A 20282-nucleotide genomic window follows, 5' to 3' on the forward strand; every position below is an offset into this window, starting at 1 on the left:
GATTTTTTTTTTTTTTGTAAGACTTTATTTATTCATGAGAGACACACAGAGAGAGAGGCAGAGACACAGGCAGAGAAAGAAGCGGGCCCCATGCAGGGAGCCAGATGTGGAACTCCATCCCGGGTCTCCAGGATCACGCCCTGGGCCGAAGGCAGCGCTAAACTACTGGGCCACTGGGGCTGCCCAGAATTGAATTTTTTACTTAATTTAACCACAAATAACTAGGGGCTACTGTAGTGGACACTGAAGGTCTGAGGGACGGGAGCCATTCTCATTTTCCCTCAAGAAAGCACATGCAAGGGCTCCTAAGCCATAGGCAGGTCTAAGGCTGCCAGGCCCTCCTCTGCAACCCCTTTGAGGGCTTCCAGAGCACCTTCCCTCCCCCCATTCCCGCTCTGAGCCTGATGGAGGATGCCCCATCCTCCACCATATCCTACCTTCAGCTTCTGTTGCTGCACCTTGCTGGCTTGGTCATGGTCAGCTAACTTCTTACTCAGTTCTTCCACCTGGAGCAGGGGAGGAAGAGGAGAAGACTCAAAAGGCCTTCCTCTGGATGTCCAGAGAGATTATGAGCTTTCCTCAGATCCCCAGTGTTCCTAGAAGAAACTGGTCCTTTCTTTGGCCTCCAGTTAAGGAACAGCCTGCTGCTTAGGTTGGTTGGCAGGACCCAATACGCAAGGGCTGCCAGAACCATCTGCCCACACTCGCCTGTCCCCAGCCTGCAGACACAAGAGGCCTGCCAGAGTCCTGCAGCCTCCAAATCTAGCAGAATTGAATCTGAGAAGCTGACATCCCACTACCACCCTACTACTGCCACTATTCCCAGCCCCGACCTTCCCAGTTGGGGACAGCAACAGGGACCAAGTCTATAACTCTAGCAGACGATAATGAATACCCAACACTCCTCCTCACAATTGCCAAAGCCCACAGATGCTCAGACCTCTTCCCAATATCCACAAGCTGTTAAGGCTGGTGTTAGCAATGTGGCTGGTGGCGTTAGCACCGGGAGGCCAACTGCTGGACAAGAGTAGGGGTAGCCCTTCTATCCAAAGCCCACCCCACTCCCAGAGAGAAGAGGAGCAGAGGGAGAGAGGGATTGAAAAGGAGCATAACAGCCATAAGCACTGCTGGCTCCTCCAGGCATTCTGGGAGCTCAAGCAGGAGCAGCAAGGACGAGAGGCAAGAGCTCCATTGTTGACTGTTTGCTATTCGGTTTGACTGCCTCCATCATCTCAGGCTCCCTGGAGGTGATGGAAGGAGAGGAGGGCCCAATTCCTCAGTAGGCCTGATGGAACTCAGTAGGAGGGGTGGTAGAGAAAGGGTGCTCCCACTAAATGCCAGTCCAATAGCCCTAACATCTAAGGCACCACAGGGAAATCCTTATGAGAGCCCAGCAGCCAGGCCATGCCACCTCCCGTCTCCGGTCAAGCTTGGCTCTCCTGCTCCCAGACAGCTCTACTGGATGCTCAGGGTTGAAGCCCCAGAGGGCCAGGCAGGTGTCCTGAGCTCACGACCCTCCCTGACCTGTGAGGGCTGCTTTCCTATCATCCTTGTGGGCTTCTGCAGAAATGAAGGGGGGCTGTGTTAAACGAGCCTCATGCTCCCTCTGCTGTTCCTCTCAGTTTGGCACCCACACTCGGAATAGAACTTGGGAGATGTGGGAATCCAAGGAATGCCAGTCACTGGTCTGGACACGGGAAAGATAAAGCCTACCCTATCCCTCATCCCTGACACGCAGATGAGAGAAAGGACAGAAGGATGGGGAAGCCGACCTGGGCTGGGTGGGATGAGGCCCACATTGCACTCCTGGGCAGCCCGGGCCCGGACTCCAGGGCTCGACCCTGCCCCCTTGGCAAACAGTTCACAACGGGAGCAGGCGGAGGCAAGCCACGGCCGGGATCATGCACGGAGACGGGTCACCGCTTAAGCAGCCAGCATTTAGCGGGGACCCCAGGCATTACCTGCTTAGTTTGCTCTTTCTGAAATACCTCTAGCTGTTCCACCTGTGCATGGGGGAGGAGCAATGGAGACAGTGAAATGAGGGCCCAAGGGGCACCAGCCCTGCTGCCAGGCTGAGCTCACTGAAGCTGAGACTTTCCTCCAAGGAATGAGACTGCTAGTAGTTTTAAAGAAATGCCACTTTGGCTCACTCTTGCCCCCAGTGCCTCCTAGGGTCTCCACTGCAGGTATACCTGCCTAGCACCATGTGTGCCTCTAGGACGGGCTGATGGCCTTCACAGGTCCACTCTCCAGGGACAGAGCCTTCAGGAGAAGAGGAAGCTACTGGTATTTTCTTTAGGACAGTAGGGGGCAACATACGAGAGTTCTTTCTACCAGCCACCCAGCGAGTGAGGGGACAGAAGACAGGAGGAAACAACGTCCCTCCCCTCAGGTCCAACCTTTGGGGGCATCGTACCTGGGCAGTGAGCTTCTGCCTCTCATCCTGGAACCGCTGCCTCTCCTCCAGGACCTTGACCTTGGCACCCTCGTACTTGGCAGTCATCACCTCCAGCTCCCGGGCAGCGTTCTGCGCTTCCCGCTGCATCTCAGCCAGACGGGTCTCAGCATCAGCACGCACAGCTGCCAGCTCTTGGCCATACTTCTCCCTGGCTTGGTCCAGCTCCACTTCCAGAAATTGCCGGCCAAGGCTGGCCCGCTCACCCAGCCCCCGGTTCTCCTCTGCCAGCAGGCCATGAGCCTTCTTCAGTATGCTCAGCTGCTCTGCATAGCTGGCCTTCTCAGCCCGCAGCTGCTGCATTGCTCGCTCTTGCTCTGCCACCTTTTGCCGCAGGGGCACCAGCTCCCCAAGCTCCCGTTGCACCCGCATCAGCTCTGCCCGCAGCCCCCCAGCTGCCTGCTTGCTTTGCTCCAACTCCTCACGATGGCGTTTCTCGGCAGCTGCCTGCTCGGCCTGTAGCTGCTGGCACAGGTGCTTAGCAGGCAGCAGCTCGCTCACTAGGGCCTGCGTGCTGGTATGCTCCAGCTGTAGGGCCGAGAGGGCCTGCTCCTTCTGGAAGAATTTCTCCTGCCATGCCTTTAACTCCTGGCCCAGCTCTTCCGCTCGTTCTGCCTGCGAGGCCAGCTCCTGCCGCAGGCTCTCCGAAGCCACCCGCTGTTTCTCTGCCTCCTCCCGGAGGGTCTGGACCTCCTCCCGCAGAGCAGAGCTGCGTTCGGCGGCCCTGGCGCTGTTGCTGGCAGTCTCTGCCTGGAGCAGCCGCAGCCTCTCCTCCAGCTTCTGGCTCTTCTCCGACTCAGCTATGACGAGCCGCTTCAACTCCTTGCTCTCACCCTCTTTCTCCAGGACCTGGCGGTTCAGGATGGACACCTCCTCCTCCAAGCTGCTGATGAGGCTGTTCTTCCTCTCAGCCTCCTGCTGGCCCCGGGCCACTTGGGTCTTCCACTCGTCCTCAGCCTTGCTATGGTCTTGGGCCTTGGCACGGAGGGTAGCCAGCTCCCTCTGGATTGTGGCTAAGGCATCCTGACTGCGCCCCAGTTCCTGGGCCTTCTCCTCTAAGCGACCCTGCAAAGCCTCCAGAGCAGCAGCCTGCTCCGTGCGAGAGGCGCGCTCACACTCCAGGTTGCGCTCCAGGCCAGAGGCCTTCTCCTGGTGCTCCCGGCACTGCTGCTCCAGCTTGCTCACCTCTGCCCGGAGAGCCTCAAGCTCAGGGGTTTTTCGCTCGCTCTTTCCAGTAGCCTCGCACTGCACTCCCAACCCAGAAGAGTCTTCTCCACTGGCCGGCCCTAGAGACTGTTGGTGCTCCTCCTCTTTCTTGGCCAGCTGTTCCTTCAGTCGCTGCACAGTTTGCTGAAGCTCCCCCAGCTCTGTTCTCTGGGCCGCCTCCTGCCCACGAAGCTTGGCCAGCTCCTGGTCCTTCCCTTCCTTTTCCATCAGGGCATGGGCCAGGGCTTCCTGCAGGGTCGCAAACTCCACACGCTGCTCATTCAGAGCATTCTGCAGCCTCATCTCCAGCTCTGCCTTGGCGGCCTTCTCCAGGGCAAGATCAGCTTGGGCCCGGCCCCGCTCCTGGGTCAGGCGAGCCACCTCTCTCTCCTGCTGCCCACGTTCCTCCTGCTGCTGGCCCTGGCTCTCTATCAGGGCAGCCCGGAGCCTCTCCAGTTCACTGCCCATCTGCTCGGCCTCCCGCTCCATGGCCTTCAGTGCAGCCTGTGTGCTGCAGAACGGGCGTCCCTGCTGCTCTTCCCGCCACTCTGGCTCTCTGTCTCCGGGCCTCGGGGGCTCCTTGAGCAGCTCATGGGAGGCCGTTTCCTGCCGCTCTCCTGCCTTCCGCACCAATGCCTCCAGGCGGGCCACCTCCTTGCTGGTGGCTGCCATCTTCTCCTGCAGAGCAGAGAGGTCATCGGCAAGCTTCTGGGCCCTGACCTCCTTCTCCTGGACCTGCTGGAGGGCTCTGGCCAGGTTGGCATGCAGCTGAGCTAGTTCACTCTGCTGCCGGGTGATCTGGAGCTCGCTGTGGGCCTCTATCCCTGCCACCTTCTCCTTGGCCTCCTGTAGTTCCTGGCGGGCCTTCTCGCATTCCTCCTTCAGGGTCATCAGCTGTTCCTGGAACAGGGCACCGTACTGTGCCTCCTCTTGCTGGCTATCCTCGTACCGCTCGCGCCACGTGGCCACCTCCTTGGCAAGCTGTTCACACTCACCCTCAGCCTCACGCTGGGAGGCTATGGCCTCCGCCAGCTCCCGCTGCAGGGCTTCCCGCTCGGTCTGATGGGCCTCCCCAAGCTGCCGTAACCGGGCCTCCAGCCCCTTGCGCCCAGACCTCTCTTCTTCTAGCTCCTTCCGTTCCTGCTTATGTTGTTCCATCAGACACCGGGTCTCTGCCTCCAGCTTAGAGATATGACGCTGCTGCTCTTCCAGGGCGTCTGAGGCCCTGCGCTTCTCCTCTTCCAGGCTGCCCTTGGTGACCTTCAAGGACTCCTCAAGAGCCCGGACCTGCTCCTGGAACTGGCCATTCTCCTGGGCCACCCTTTCTCTCTCAGTTGCTTTCTGCTGCTCAGACCTCAGCTGGGCCTTCAGCTCGGCCACTTGGGCCTGGGTCTCACACTGCTCCTGGCGGGCTGCCTCAACACAGGCATGGAGTTCCTCTACCTTTTGGCTCAGCTCTGCCTTCTCCCGTTGGGCCTGAGTCACCGAGGCCTGGGCGCTGTCCCGGGCTTCATTAGCAGCCTGAAGTTGCTGTTGCAGGACCTCTAGCTTGGCTGTCTTCTCCTTCTCCAGAGCCTCCAGCTGCTGGAGGGCAGAATCCCTCTCCTTTAAAGCGGCCTGCCGCTCCTCGGCAGCAGTGGCCAATCGCTGGGCATGGTCTTGCCTGGCTACCTCCTGCTCCTGGGCAGCTTCCTCTAACTGCTGCTCCTTTTGCTTCAGGCTGCTGCTCAGTTGCTCCACCTGTTGCCGAAGGCCCTGGGAGGCCTGTTCTTGCTGCTGGAGGGTCTGTGCTAGCTGGGCCTGGTCCTTTTTGGCCTGCTGTTTCAGGCTGGCCAGTTCCTGATCCTGCTGCTGGAGAGTGGCATTGAGGGCGGTGAGTTCAGAAGTCAGAGTGGCTACCTGGGCAGACATCCGGGCCCCCTGAGCCTGAGAGGCCTGCTCCAGCTCTTCCTTTGCCTGGCTGAGGCTGGACAGGGAGCCCTGCAGCTCAGCAACAAGGCCAGCCAGCTGCTGCTTTTCTTCCTCAAAGCGGCCCTGCTCAGCCAGCAGCTTGTTCTCCCACTGTGCCTGCTCAGTCTCCAGCACCTCCACCCTGGCTTGAAGCCGGGTGTTGTCTGCAGTGAGAGAGGCCGCCTCTTGCTTCAGGGTTTCCAGCTGATGAGATAGAGACAAATGAGGATCAGCACGACTCCTCAATCACCACAGACCCCGTGAGAATGAAGGAAGGAATGTACCAAACACAGGCCCACACCAACCTTGGGACACAGGTCTCAACCTCTGCTCCTGTGTGTTCCTACCTGCAAGACATCCCCCAACACTTCGCCCTTCTCCCGGGGTGGGTTGTCCCGTAGCTGGGCCAAATGTTCCTCCAGCTGCGAGAGTTTTCCCTGAAGGATTTCGTTCTTCTCTTCAAGGCATTTCTAAGAGTAAACAAGAGCCTCACGTGAACAGAAATGGAACAGGCACCAGGTTACCAACAACCTATGGAGCTCTAACACCCTGTTACCAAGATTGCCTTGGAAAAAACCCAGAAACCGTGGACCTGGGATCATGAGGTACCTGATTTTCTAGCCCTAGTTTCAGGGCTGAATTAAACCATATGACTTGCTAATTTCTTCTCCCAGGCTACTTAATTTACTTCAGATTTCCTTACTTTTTAAAGTAGTAAATCTTAGTTTACTTCAGATACCCTTACTACATACCCTTCCCTCAGACAAGTCTTGGCTCCCAGATTATCCAAACACTCACCAGCTTAAAAACATCCCCATTATTTTTAAGGGGTGGCTCAAGCAGTTAAGTGTCTAACTCTTGATTTCAGCTTAGGTCATGATCTCAGGGTCGTGAGATCAATCCCTGCATCAGGCTCCCCACTTAGTGGGGAGTCTAAGATTCTGTCTGTCCCTCTGCCCTTCTCTCCCTACTTGTGCACTCACGCTTCTCTTAATAAATAATAAATCTTAAATAAATAAATAAATAAATAATAAATAAATAATCTTAAAAAAAATAATCTTAAAATAAATAAATAATAAATAATCTTAAAAAAAATTTATATATAAATTTACATATAAATCTCCCCAGCCTGCCTGGGAACAGCAACCATAGCACCTCCTACCCGTCCTTCAGCCCCACCTCCACTGTTCACGAAGCCAGAGCCAAGACTGTGCTGGGTCCTCTCTGAATTCCTAATCCACCAGACAGATATGAGAGGCAGCTATCACTATCCTCCTTTTGCAGAGCAAGATCTGAAGCTCAGATGTTAAATGTCTTGCCCTAGGACTAATTAGTAAGTGGTAGAGTTGGGTTCTTAAAAACAGTAATAAAAATAATAGCTTGGGGGGGGCACCGGAGTGGCTCAGTTGGTTACATGCCTTCAGCTCAGGTCATGATTCCAGGGTCCTAGGATCAAGCCCTGCATTGAGCCCCTGCTCTTCCCTGTCCCTCTGCCCTTCCACTTGCTCATGCTCCATCCCTCTTGAATAAATAAAATCTTTAAAAATGAAATAATAGTGGGGGCACCTAGCTGGCTCAGTCAGTGGAGCACACAACTCTTGATCTCAAGATTATAGGTTTGAGCCCCACACTAGGTGTAGAGATTACTTTAAAAAAGATTTAAAAAAAAAAAAAAAAAAAGATTTTTTAATTTTTGGGCAGCCCCGGTGGCCCAGCGATTTAGCGCTGCCTTCAGCCCAGGACATGATCCTGGAGACCCCGGATCGAGTCCCACATCGGGTTTCCTGTATGAAGCCTGCTTCTCCTTCTGCCTGGGTCTCTGCCTCTCTCTCTCTGTCTCTCATGAGTAAATAAATAAAATCTTAAACAAACAAATAAACAAATAAAATTAATAAAAAATAAAAGATTTATTTTAAAAAATTATTCATTTATTTAAGAATGAGAGCATGAATGGTAAGGGCAGGGAGGAAGGAGGGAGAATCTTAATCAGACTGCGCTGAGCAAGGAGCCCAATGCAGGGCTTGATTTCACAACCCTGAGATCACAACCTGTGTGGAAACCCAGAGTCAGAAGCTTAACTGACTGAGCCACCCAGGCACCCCTATAAGTAAAACCTTTAAAAAAAAAAAAAAAAATGAATTCACTGAAAGCTAACTTTGCACCATACAATGTGTCAAGCTCTACAGTGGGCGATGAGGCAGCTACTCATTAATTTTCCCACTTTAAACAAAGCATGCTTAGACAGAAAGAGGTCAAATAATTCAACCAAGATCCCACCTTAAAAACAGCAAAGACAAGATTCAAAGGTGTACTGGACTTCAGCCCACAATCTTTCCATTACAGCACACTATTAAAATTTGAAGAGGAGTCAGCTTACTTCCCAAAGGCCCCACAAAATAGTGGTAAATGGAATTCAGCTTTGAACAGGTGGTCAAGACTGTGGTCCTGACTCCCCGAAGCAGATGGGTCACCTTGTCGTGCATGGCTGTGCTGAGCTCCTTCTCGAGATGGGCCTGTTTCTCCACCCACTCTCGACTGGCCTTGCTGTGTTCTTCCGTCAGGTCATTGAGGGCACCCTGGAGCTGCTGCAGGTGGCTGGCAAACTCCCGGAGCTGAGGCAGATAAGAGGGAGTCCCCATCACCCAAGATGGAAACCAGCACCACCACTGCTGTGTGTTTCCCCAACTCCAGGGGCTGCAGGCATCTGACCACTCTTCTAACCAGCCTCAAACTAATGATATTTAGTCACATCTTTAACTCGGAAATAAAAATTCAGGGCCACAATCCAATCCCTGGCAGGAGCCAATTATGGGACAAGGAAAAGGCCCAACTATGCAGGTCTCTGGAAAGGCTAAAGCACAGGACAGGTGCCAGGACATTCTTCTCAGCCCTCTCTCTTGGGAATCCTCCAGACCAACTCGCCCCAACAGGCCTCCAGCTGGGGACAGACCCCCGCCTCCCAAACATTCACCTTAAAGGAAAGGTCCCCATTCTCCTCAGAAAGCTGGTTAATTTTGCGATCCATCTGGCTCTTCTCTGTCTTCAGGTCCTGGCACTGCTTCAGAGTCTCATGGAGACGCACAGTGAGGCTGTGAGGGAAGGGGAGCAGTTAGAAAAGACAGCAGCACCCCCCAATACACAAGTGTGGATGGGGAGCTGGGAAAAAAAGCAGGGAGAGTCCTACCTCTCATTCTTGCCACGGAGCTCCTCAAGCTCCCTGGGCTCCAGTGGGCTGGCCGCCTGCTTCTCATTCAGCAGAGCCAGGCGGTCAATGCGCTGCTGCATCACAGCTATCTGTGCATCTGCCCCGGGGGAGGGGAAGGGAGGGGAGGGGAGGGTCAGCACAGAACTATGGGGAAGTGAAGAGGAAGGGGAGGCATCCAATCTCAGGGAAAGGAGGATGATGGCAAGGGCAGAACCAACTTCCAGGAGGTCAGCCAGACTGGTCCAAGGCTGAGCACTAAGCTCCGGGGCCAGCAGAACAGACAACAATGGAACAGAGGGGTCTTCCTCACATAAGCCCAGCACTTCCCTGGATGAAAATCCCAAATGCTGCTCATTCACAGAACATCTGCCAGCATACTAGACGCCTACCCTTCTCGGTGAGGAGCTTGCGGTTCTCAGCCAGCTCCAGCTCCAATTCATCTCTGTTATTTCTCTCATCCGCAAGCTGCTTCTTCAGCCGTCTGATCTGGAATTGTGGGGTCTGCAGGATGTCACCCATGGGGGAGGCTGGAGAACCTGAGAGGAAGCTGAAGAAAGAGATGGCCCAGATGCCATGGTCAGAGCCCGAAATGGGAGGGTGGGAGGGAAGAGCACCAGGCAGGGATGGGTGAGCAGGGCTCTAGGGCTGTGAGCACTGGCTGGGAGGCCAAGCACCTCAGCTCTGTTTGTAGGGCTATCTCCCACCTCATGACAGGACCTTGAGAAAACTGTTCTTCTCCCTCCTCCAAGCCTTAACTTCTTTGTCAAAAAAAATCTTGCCTCTGCAGAGCTGCACTGAGAGAAGAGACTTTAGCAGAGTCTCCATGGAAGAAAGGAATTCCATAAACAGGGAACAGCCTTTGAGGGAGGCCTTCCGCCAAAAATAGATCCCAACCAATTCCCCTAATTGGTACTGGGCCAGGTGAGAACATCTACAGGATACTCCAAGCACTGTCTGATGATATAACAGGCTGGTGAACAGTGTCAGCCTCTAGAATGCAGGGATTTGAGCACTGGATGTTGAGGCCCTGTCCCATGAGAGGAGGCCCAGCACATACTTGTTCCCACTGGAAGAGGCAACCTTCTGTAGCTCTAGGAAGCGAACCTCCCTTTTGGCCTGGTGGCTGGGTGGGGACAGCTCTTCAGAGATGGTGCTGGAACAGGTAGAAGGGACAGGAGCTGGGGGAAAAAAGCAAGCCAATCATATAAAGATTAGTAAGAAGATGAACATCTTGCATCTTTCTAGAAATTGAGAACTTGCCTTAGTGGAAGTGAATCCAGACACTTATGTGTAAGCTGCAGAGGGAGGCCATTGGGCAGAACCTGAACCCCAATGTCGATTATCCAAGAGATCAGTGGCACTAAACTCCGTCAAACAAGGGGCTTCTGTTTCCACGGGTCATCAAATGCTCATGCTTTTCCCCGGATCCGACACTGCAGAGGCAGCTTGAGAACTGCTCGGAGCAGGATCTCCTCTCAGCCCAAAACTTCTCAGGTCAGAGCCACTGGCCTCCTTCCTGAACTCCTCCACTCTGAAATCTTACACTGCCAACACAACCTCTTTCTCAAAACCTTTGCCTCCCCTGGCTCCCACGACCACCTTCACACGGCTCTCCTACCCCTAAATACCCATTTCTGGTCTTCCTATCTGCCCCTCCTCTCCTCTACACACCCTCTAAGATCCCTGATGGGATGTGATGGGGTCCCACTGCTCTTCCCACAGTGCCCATGGCTTCAGTGGCCATCTACACACTGACCTGCAAACCCATAACCTGGGCCCACAGCCCTAGCCTACATTCTAGACTCACTTTTCCAACATCTCCATTTGAAGAGCCAAATAGAGGGACACCTGGATGGCTCAGTGGTTGAGCATCTGCCTTCGGCTCAGGGCATGATCCCAGGGTGCCACAGGCTCCCCAGAGGGAGCCTGCTTTTCCCTCAGCCTGTGCATCATCAAATTCAGCAGCTGGCAGAGAACCTGCCTAGAACCACATCTTACAACCTATCCTCACTAGACAGCCTCTTCATCAGAAGACCTGTGGAGCTCTCACTCTTTCTCCTGTACTTCCAGCAACACATTTGGTATATTAGGTACTTTCTGTTTTAGCACTTATTCTTATCCTTACTGAACATAAGCTTCATGTGGGGAAAAGGCACTACTCCCAGCTTTTAAGCCTAAAGTAGCAATCACTTAAAGAAAAAAAAAAGGTACCCTACCAACAGACATGATCACTTATCATGTCCTGCTTCAGCACTGCCAGGCAGCAAGGAAGAGCTCCACAGGAACTGGGATGAGGGCAACAAGGCTGAGAAGTCAACCTTTTCCATGACATACACTTTTCCGGAGCACACACTCTGTGCCTGGTGTTGGGAGCCAAACAAACCCCCCACTGTGTTTCTCAATACTTCAGGATCCTAGCAGTCCCCAGCTCAGACAGGGCAGCATCCTCAGGAGTAGGCCCTACGTACCTTTCTGCAGGAAGTTCTCTATGTCCTCATTTAGATTTAGCCCATCCTCATGGTCCAGCACAAACTTGAGAATGACTGCTAACTCAGCCTGGGCCAGAGGGAGAGAAAAAGGAGGATCAAAGAATGTCAGAGAGGCCTGAAGAGATGGTGGACACCATACTGGCAATGCCAGCCCCAGGAGCCTGCAGGAGCCCAGTCTTCCTCTCAAAGCCTAGAGCCCCACAGTTCAGCTGAGAAAATTCTACCAGAGACATGCTGACACTGCTTGCCCTCGCCCCCTCAGTTCCCCTAAAAATGCACTCAGGTTTAGAAGGAGTTCCTATTGGACTTCACTCCTGACCACAGAAAAAAAATAGGCAAAGAAAGTAGTGCAGTCAGAAAGCTTTTATATTTAACTATGTTGCCGTCTTCCAAATGACCCTCACCATTGTTCTCTGAGAACCCTCCAGGGCTCATTCAAAGCTTATCCACCAACTCAGCTGTAAAAATCTGCCTTCCTCTGTCTGAATTTCAGTTACAAAGTTGATCTAATTTTTCTGGCCAACCCTGCTACAGTTCCTTATTCCTTTAGAATTTCTATTTCTAGGCCTATGACCAGCTTAGAGCAGAGGAAAGGCTGAAAGAGGACCCACCCATTCCTCCCATGCCACTACAACTACAACCTCAGAGAGGAGCCATGAGCTAAAGGAGTATGAAAAGGGATGATTCAACATTTTTACCACTATGTGAAAGGCCACAGTTCCCTGGACACTGCCCCTGCAGTCACCTACATTACCCACTGTGGCATCCCAGTTCCTCCTGCTCTGGGAAATAAAGGACAGCTGCAGGACACAAAGCCAACACCAGGACCCACATGACAAGTAGTTCCTGGAAACCAGGTCAATTCCCTTTATAATGAAACAGATGCACCAACTCCTCTTCACTTAGCGACTGAGCAGAGGAGGGGGGAAAGAAGGTAACCACTCTGAGCTAGACTGTCACAATGGTCAAAGACATGGTCTCTCACTAATCCTTCAGAGGAAAGGAGGAGACAAAAGGAGTGACCGTTTGTGTAAAAAATATGCACATTCACATGGGAACACACACAAGGAGAAAACAATTTCTGCATATTATTCCATCATAGCACAGTTATGACTACAGTTAAATGTATGTTAAAAACAAACAAACAAACATCTGTATGTAAGAAAGGACTTGGAAGTATATCCCTTAAAAGTTAACAGTGATCTCTGGGGATGAGATTACTGGCAACTGTTATTTCCTTCTTTTGTACTTTTATTTTCCAGACTTTCTATAATGAATGGTTAGAATTACAGTATAATTTTTGAAAACACTATATGCTGTTTAAAGAAAAGCAATGAAGTACAGGCTAGGCCCACTAGCTTGAGGTGGAGGCACAGGACTTACCTGAATCTTATATTCGAATTGTTCCCAGTCCCTGGGACTTTTGGAGCTCATGGTGGAGTGGTATAAGAGCAGCATAGTCATCTAGAAGCCAAATAGGAGAAATAGTCACTGAGCAAGGCTGCCTCTCTTCTCTGTACTCTCCTCTCTAGGCTGTTCTGGGGACCTTGAACTATTCTGGAGGCTCTTCTGAAGCTTCGAGATTTCAGCCCTAGGTCTCTGCCCTTAACTGGACCCAGAAACACCTGACTGAGGACCCACTGTCAATTGTGCAAAAAGCATGGTGCACAGCTGAATTCTTGAACTCATGGAACCTAAATATGAAGCTTAAGCTACCCTCTCTCTACAGGCCAGCACCCAGAAACGGGAGTGGGAATGAGGGAGACTGAACTAAAAGACTATGACAGCTGGGTGAAACCTGATTCCTGTCAGGTCTTTATTGAGGCCCACAGCAACAGTCTAGCAAACCTCTCTGTCATATGGCATGGACTTCTAGAATTATTGGGGTGAATTAGCCTCTGCCTCAGCTAAGTGGCTGACCTCCAACTTCCATGAGCCCCAGAAATAAAGCACTGATACTTCCCCTGGGTTAACAGAAGGCCCAGCAGGTCCCTCTGGTGCCACCCTCCACCCCTCACATCTGGTATTCCATATGTACCTTGGCCAATTCCAGCTCTGACCCCTCTATTGCCTTCTGCACGGACACTAGGCATTCCGGAGAAGAGGGATGTTTTCGGTTTTCTGGAATGATGACAATGTAGAACGGTTAACTTCCTGGACATCATCCCTGAGATTATCAGAACACCTCAGAGTAGAACAAAATTGCGGTCTCTGGCGGGGCTAGGGGACAAAAGTCTCTTTACTTCTTTCCTCCTTACTCCTATATTGTCCTCTCTCCCCCAACATATACATTTCCATCTGAAGTTAGTTCTATCCTAGATCAGTCCAAGGGCTACAGGAAAAGTTCAAGAAAAAAGCAGGCTAGGAATTCAGAGCAGCTCTGGGCCATGACCTTGCTTGCACTCACCCACTCAATGCTTCAACTCCTGCTCAGCACCACAGAGGAGGAGCCCAGAGATTCCAGGTCACTCTAGAGTCTTGTTCCAAGTAAGGTCACAGAAGAAGACTGAAGCCGAGTGAGACCAGGAGAACTTGGAACACCTGGTCCTTATGCTCTTAAGCCCATTATCAACTCTCTGCTTTATCTAAACCTACTAACATCTTTCCCATAATTCTGAGGGGGAGATGGCAGACAGCTCCCGGGTCAAAGATGAGGATTCTTGTGTATGACTGCACGAGGGAGGGGACTGACAAGCACTGTGCTAGCTTTTCATCTGTTCCTACTACCCATCAGCCTTAGGAGCAGTTATGATTAGCTCCATTTTATAGACAAGGAACCTATGTCCAGAAAGGTCACACAAGCTGTGAATAGAAGGGCCAAGACTTCAACCTAAATGCCTCTGCTCCACATCCATTGCCTAGGCAATTAATTCAGTTATCCAGGGTAAATATTTTTCTTGCAAGGGAAAGAGGGTAACACAGATCCATCCCTTGCCTCCAACTTCTTGCAGTGGGGCGGGGGCCAGGGTGAGAGGGAACAGGAGCCCACGGTGATAAGTCCCAAAAACTGAGCCTTTGGCTCTATCTAGATCTCAGAGATGGGCTAGGGACTAAAGGAACACTCTTCCTCCCTGACTGGCATCAGCATCACCAGACCCAGAAGAAACAGTTGTACTCATTCCTGTAGTACAGTCAGCAGCCTTGAGCCTTTGCTCCTCCAGACACCTGTGAGCTGGCTCCTCCGGACTTCCAAAGTCCCAGGAGTTGAGGAAGCAGCTCCTTCTTAGCTAGATAAAGAAAGGTGCTTACTTTGCAAAAAACTGCACACAAATTCCAGTCTCTCTGGCACCGGCTGTTGCAGGATCTGCTGCCCCTCTTCAGTGCCGTGGCTAGAAAAAGAACAAATATCAGGACTCGAGTACTCGGCAATCCTTCCCTCCTCACTACTCTATTACCTACTACCTTCCCATTCCTCCAGGCCTGGTCCGCACTGGATCTGGGCAAGAACCAGAGCAGATGCTGGAGGCAAGGGAGATTACCAAAACATCATTTGGTCAGAAAGAACTGTGTGGTGGGTAAGAAGTGGGAACTTGAGGCGTGCAGTCCTGAAAAAGATGCCACTCTGCCACCCTGGCAGTAAACATGAAGAAGCTCTATGGCAGCACAGATGAAGGGGAAGCTAGGCTCAACAGTCTGGAATAGCTCCACTGTAGAAGGTCAGGAAGCCTGGGAAACCAGGAAGAGTCAGGCAGATGATGCAGAGGGTAAAACAGGCCCAAGAATGGAAAGAACAGGAGGAAATTCCCAAGGCTCTAAAGTGCTGAGGCAAAGTCCAACACACAGCGGACAGAAGGCTGGATGGCTAAAGCCGAGGGATAACACTTTTTTTTTTTAAGATTTCATTTATGTATTTGAGAAAGACAAAGAGCAGGAGCAAGTAGGGGGAGGGGCACAGAAAGAATCTCAAGTAGACTCCCTGCTGAGCACAGACGACCCCGAGGTCACAATCTGAGCCAAAATCAAGAGTGGGACGCTGAAGCTGAACAGACTTGAGACCCAGGGGCACCACCCCCCGGGGCCAACACTCTTGATCTCCAGCTAAAGGCAAGCTACATGCTGGAGAGCAAAGAGGGCAGGGAGGCAGCAGGGGGAGCTCTCACACAGCCCCAACAGTGGTTTCAATTTCAGGGGTGAAGAGCTCCATTTCAAGTTACAAAGTGGATTTTTCTTCTTGGGCTATTACAGCTGGAGATAACTGATTAAGGGAGCCTCTTATTCCTCAATATCCAGGTTCTACGGAATCTCCAGGTTTCAGCCAAACCCTCCAGGTTTCTGGAGGGCAGGGCAGGCTCTGGAATCAGAGAACTTGCACTGCCAGATATCCTGCAAAGCATCAGCAATATCTAAGCCAAGGCCATGAACGTACCTCCTTCTCTCTCTCTCTGTCTCTCTCTGTCTCTCTCAAGATCACGAAGGCTTCTTCCAAATGAACCCCCATTTTCTGGATAGCTGTTTGGGATTAGGGACGCCTACAAAGCCTTCAGGAGGTGCTAACCTCCTCCCAGACTCCTAAAAGAGCCACCTTCCCTACTCACCCACACCCTAAAATGCTGTGACTCCTTGCCTCAGCACACAGCAGTAATTTCCTTAAGTGTATTCCATTAGATAAAAATAAAGAGGGTTCTCAGGTTAAATGTCTGGGAAATGCTAGATTAAACCAAACTGAACATTTTCTAAAGAAAAAGATACAACCTGCATTATTTCCCAAATCTATTTGATCACAAAACCTCTTTTTTCCCTACTAAGCCCCTGGAATAAGTCAAGCTGCACAGAACATGGTTTAAAAATGCTGGACCTGGAGCCATCCGGGCCATCCTTTAAAACCGAATTCAAGTCTTATCTCTGGCAGGAAGCCATCCAGAACCACTGCCAGGCATGCCTCCGCACTCCCTCTCAGGAATTCCCACAGCACTGACTGATACAATGGCATCATTTACAATTGACCACTCTTAACTGCGTAACCTGAAAGCTAGGGTACAGGAGGTACTCCTATACATACGGGCTGACCCACAGATGGAGGCTCTGTTACAGGAAGAGCACAGGTCAAGGTCAGTGACACAAATGTCAGGGCTTTAGGTTTTCTGGCAAAATGACTTTATTAAACTTTACTATTCAAGCCTCACAGATATCCAAGAGAGGAGACTGCCTTTTTGCTCCAGGCTATTCATATACACAACAGAAAGGAAACTTGTTAAGAGAGGTTGATGTCAATGTATTTTCCCAGAGAAAGGCCAAGTGGCAAGGAACAAGCCCTGTTTAGTTCCCACAGCTGCTACCTGCCACCAACCCTGCCATCCTCCACCGTCTTCCCCTGAGAACTAGCGTCCGATTTAGGTAACAGTAACACCATCTACAGTGATAAAGCCAGAACATATTCACCAAGAACATCTGTTTTCCCAAAGGAAGTTGGTCTGCACTGTCCTGAATCAAAGACAGAGATTAAGGGTAACCTGGAATTTCAATAGCCCCTCTCCCCCTCCCCCCCCCCTCACACACACACACACACACACACACACATTCCTGTTCTCTCTCCCTCTCTCTCCATCCACCTCCACTCCTCCTAATCTAAGGCTCAGGCAGTGCATCAGAAGACAACTTGGAAAATGTGCATCTTCAATTTGTAACCCTCCCTAGGAAAATTTCCCACCAGGTTATAAAAACTACAGTGGCTAAACCAAGGACATCCTTACCCCCAGACCGATCTATTGCTCTTGTCATTAGGTCAAGGGAATTTATCTCCTCAAAAGCAAAAGCTCCTTGGAAAAATTTTTTTTTCTTTTTAAGATTTTATTTTTTTAAGTAATCTCTATCCCCAACGAGGGGCTTGAACTCACAACCCTAAAATCAGGAGTCATGTACTCCACTGACTGGGCCGGCTAGGCACCCCACCTTGATCTATTCTTAAAAAAACAAAACAGCATGCTGCACCCTTGTATGTTACAACACGAGGGCAATGCGCCTCTTCCAGTGATGTTCAAAATAAATAGGTTAGGTATTGTCAGCCTAATGGTTTTACCAGCCACTGATGTTAATGATCTAGACTTACCACTTCATTAGGGTTTGAAAAATAATCATTTTTATGAGAAATTGCAAAATGCTGACTTATAGGTGGTACACAATTTCACTTACGAAGTATCCTTGCAAAAAAACCAGAAAACAGCAACAAGAAAACCTTAAGCTAATCAATCTTAGATCTCATCACCAGTTTACAGGCCACAAGGGGATGAAAAGAATAAACTGAGGAGCACTGTGATAATACAGTTAATAAAATCCAGAACTTAGGAAATTCTGTAAGATTGGAAAAAAAAGAAAACGGGTATGGTATGAAGGTAGGAATGAGTAGGAAAGAAGTGGGAGGAGATGAGCCCCTGATGAAAGCTCTTCAAAACCAAAGCTGAAGATTTTCAATTTCAACCTCCTGGCAATGAAGAGTCACCGAGGGCCACCAGCTGTGGGGTGCCACAATGTGAGCAGGACTGAAGGAAGGTTCCAGAGATCACATGAATAGGGATGCCCTGGAATATGCACAGATTAGAGAAGGACAAGGTCACCAGGGCCTGCTATCCACACTGAGGCAGAGCCAGGGATGTGAGAAATCGTTCAAAAGACAAATTGAGAGGATGGTGACCAAGCAGAATCACTGCCAAAGAGAGGGAGGAATTCAAGATGCTGCTGAAAGGTCCTGTCTGAGTAACTGGGAGAGTAAATGGTACTCTCTGTACCAAAATAAGAAAACAGTCACTTCACTAAGGCAGGTGCTGGTTAGAGCCACAGGGACTTTAAAAACCTCTGACAAGACATCTCACCACCAACATACATTTCAAAAAATATATTTAAAAGATTAAAAATAAACAGTGAATCCATCTATTCCAGGCTACTCAACCCCACTAGATTTGGTGATGAAAAGTTATCAACAACTACATTTTCGTTCATTTACTTACTCAATGAATATTAACCAATGTACTGGGTTAAGCCAGGTGCAGAAGACGCCAAGGGGAATCAGACCCAGCATCCCCCCCACCGCCCCACCCCCTGCCTTTGACAAGCTCAGTTCTACATTCTTTCCCTATGAATGGGGTGGCCAAGCTGCTTCACAGAGATGCTGATTCCCTGACACCATCCTAACTGCTGTGTGTGTAGAACAGAAAGCCTCAACACCTCAGTAGTATGTCCCTGACCTGGGGGCTCAGAGTTGACTGCACTTTCCTTTAAAAGGGGAGGGTCCTCTCCGCTGTCCCTGCAATCCTTGATATTGTGGCCAAACTCTACTTTTGCCCATAGTACAGAGAAGTGAAAACAAGGTCAGTTCTGCCCTCCATAATCCCTGAAAGTTGATGAGAGGAAAAAGGATGAGCTATATGATCCTAGAATAATAGCTTGACCCATCTTTGCTTAGTCCCAGAGAGGTAAGATATAAGGCGGAAGCCCCACTACTCTAATTTCCCAGATAACTGGGATGTTCAAAGGTAAGGTGCTAAAGACAGATATAAAACAAAGCTCACTAGATCCTGGCTACATGACAACAAGCAGCTTATCAATGCTAACTGATCTCACAAAGCAAGTTAACGTGGCAGCTGAAAAACCCCAGAAATGCTACAATGATTTAAAAAGGAGCATATCTGTGCTGTGCTAACAGGTTAGAGATAAGATTTTCATGTGCTGCTTATTTCCCTCAAGTGCAAGAGCTTCCCCTTTCTTCTTCCTGGCCCTACAGGTTGCCAGAAGGGCTTCTGAGAAAAGGGCAAGCCCCAAGGAGAGGTTATGGAAGACTCATTGAGACAAGAAGAGAGTGAGCTCCATCCAAGCAGGCTCCTGAAACACTGTGGAGGCACAGAAACTCCCCCGCACAAGCGTGAGGAAGCCTCAGAGTGGGACAAGAGCGAGACCTCGCCCGCAGACACAATGACAGGAGGATGAGGCCCTTGGTGCCCTCAAGGCAAGGTGCCCTTGCCTCTGGTTCCACACTAGCAGTCCTGCCCATGCTTTCTGGTCACAGATGCCAGCAAGGAAAGGGAGTAAATGTGGTCTCTGGCCAGACACAGCTTCACCTGCAAGGCTGGAGAGGGTGTGGCATATACTCACATGCTGTCGATGATCTTGATGAAGATGCTGCAGTCCTGGAGCTGCAGCACGGCCTCCACAGGGCTAGCCACATGCAGACTGTTCACCTGCGAAACACAAGGAAGAGCCCACTGCCAGAGCCAGAAGTGCCAGAAGCTCTGTGGCTCAATCTGCTCCTCAGACGCCAGCTGGCTGGGAGAGCCCACAGCTGCAGGCTGCAGGCACGGGGGCAGAAGAGCCCAGCTTTCATTTCAGCCAAGGACAGCTGCTGCCCCCACTCGGCCAGAAGCAGCCACCTGAATGCTGCCATCAGAGTCCTTCCTCCCACATCAACTAAACGAGAGCTTATATTCTCCTACGATGTTCCTGCTGGAACTAGGGATCCATACTTTAAATATAACTAGGCATAGAATGATTTTCTGGAAGGACACATGAGAAACTACTGTCACTGCCTCTGAAAACAGGAACTGGATGGCTAAAAGTCAGAGGTGGGAAAAAGAAAGGCTTTTTATATTATCCTTCTTGTATCTCTTGCATGTGTACGTTATAACCCTCTGTAGCTCAAATTTTCATACTATAGCCCTTTCTATCTCTAGAATTTTGAAGTATCTACGCAAAACTTATATTAAATACTATGTTTTATACACTCCCACACAGATAGAAACTCTGGTTATTAATGCATTTAAAAAATTCTTTCCTTGGGACACCTAGGTAGCTCAGCAGTTAAGCATCTGCCTTGGGCTCAGGCATGATCCCAGGTCGTGGGATCAAGTCCCACACTGGGCTCTCTGCATGGAGCCTGCTTATCCCTCTGTGTCTCTGTCTCTCACGAATGAACAAATATTAAAAAATTAAAATAAAAAATTCTTCTCAGACATGAAAATTTTTGGCTGACACAGGAAGAAATGGAGGCAAC

The 20282-nt window shown here is 50.6% G+C and overlaps 1 protein-coding gene and 1 long non-coding RNA gene across 8 annotated transcripts in view; one reads left to right on the top strand and one right to left on the bottom strand.

Annotated features, from left to right (window-relative positions):
- The window catches only part of NUMA1 (nuclear mitotic apparatus protein 1), a 75681-nt gene that overhangs the window by 7809 nt on the left and 47590 nt on the right, over window positions 1-20282 (bottom strand). For 6 of the 7 annotated variants that reach the window (XM_072794389.1, XM_072794388.1, XM_072794391.1 and 3 more), the window contains exons 3-16: window positions 19388-19473; window positions 14555-14634; window positions 13344-13426; window positions 12689-12769; window positions 11285-11372; window positions 9874-9994; window positions 9206-9363; window positions 8796-8913; window positions 8583-8700; window positions 8083-8223; window positions 5959-6081; window positions 2417-5815; window positions 1962-2003; window positions 438-506 (exon numbers count right to left, since the gene is read on the bottom strand). In XM_072794389.1, the coding sequence (XP_072650490.1) occupies window positions 438-506; window positions 1962-2003; window positions 2417-5815; window positions 5959-6081; window positions 8083-8223; window positions 8583-8700; window positions 8796-8913; window positions 9206-9363; window positions 9874-9994; window positions 11285-11372; window positions 12689-12769; window positions 13344-13426; window positions 14555-14634; window positions 19388-19473 (4707 nt within the window). The remainder of the gene's footprint in view (window positions 1-437; window positions 507-1961; window positions 2004-2416; window positions 5816-5958; window positions 6082-8082; window positions 8224-8582; window positions 8701-8795; window positions 8914-9205; window positions 9364-9873; window positions 9995-11284; window positions 11373-12688; window positions 12770-13343; window positions 13427-14554; window positions 14635-19387; window positions 19474-20282) is intronic. The other variant, XM_072794392.1, reaches the window with a different exon arrangement.
- Window positions 350-20018, top strand: LOC140614945 (uncharacterized). The gene is made up of 2 exons (XR_012015640.1): window positions 350-6216; window positions 19020-20018. It is a non-coding gene; the product is annotated as an uncharacterized lncRNA (long non-coding RNA).

This window comes from Canis lupus, chromosome 23 (assembly GCF_048164855.1).
Source record: "Canis lupus baileyi chromosome 23, mCanLup2.hap1, whole genome shotgun sequence".
Classification (NCBI taxonomy): domain Eukaryota; kingdom Metazoa; phylum Chordata; class Mammalia; order Carnivora; family Canidae; genus Canis; species Canis lupus.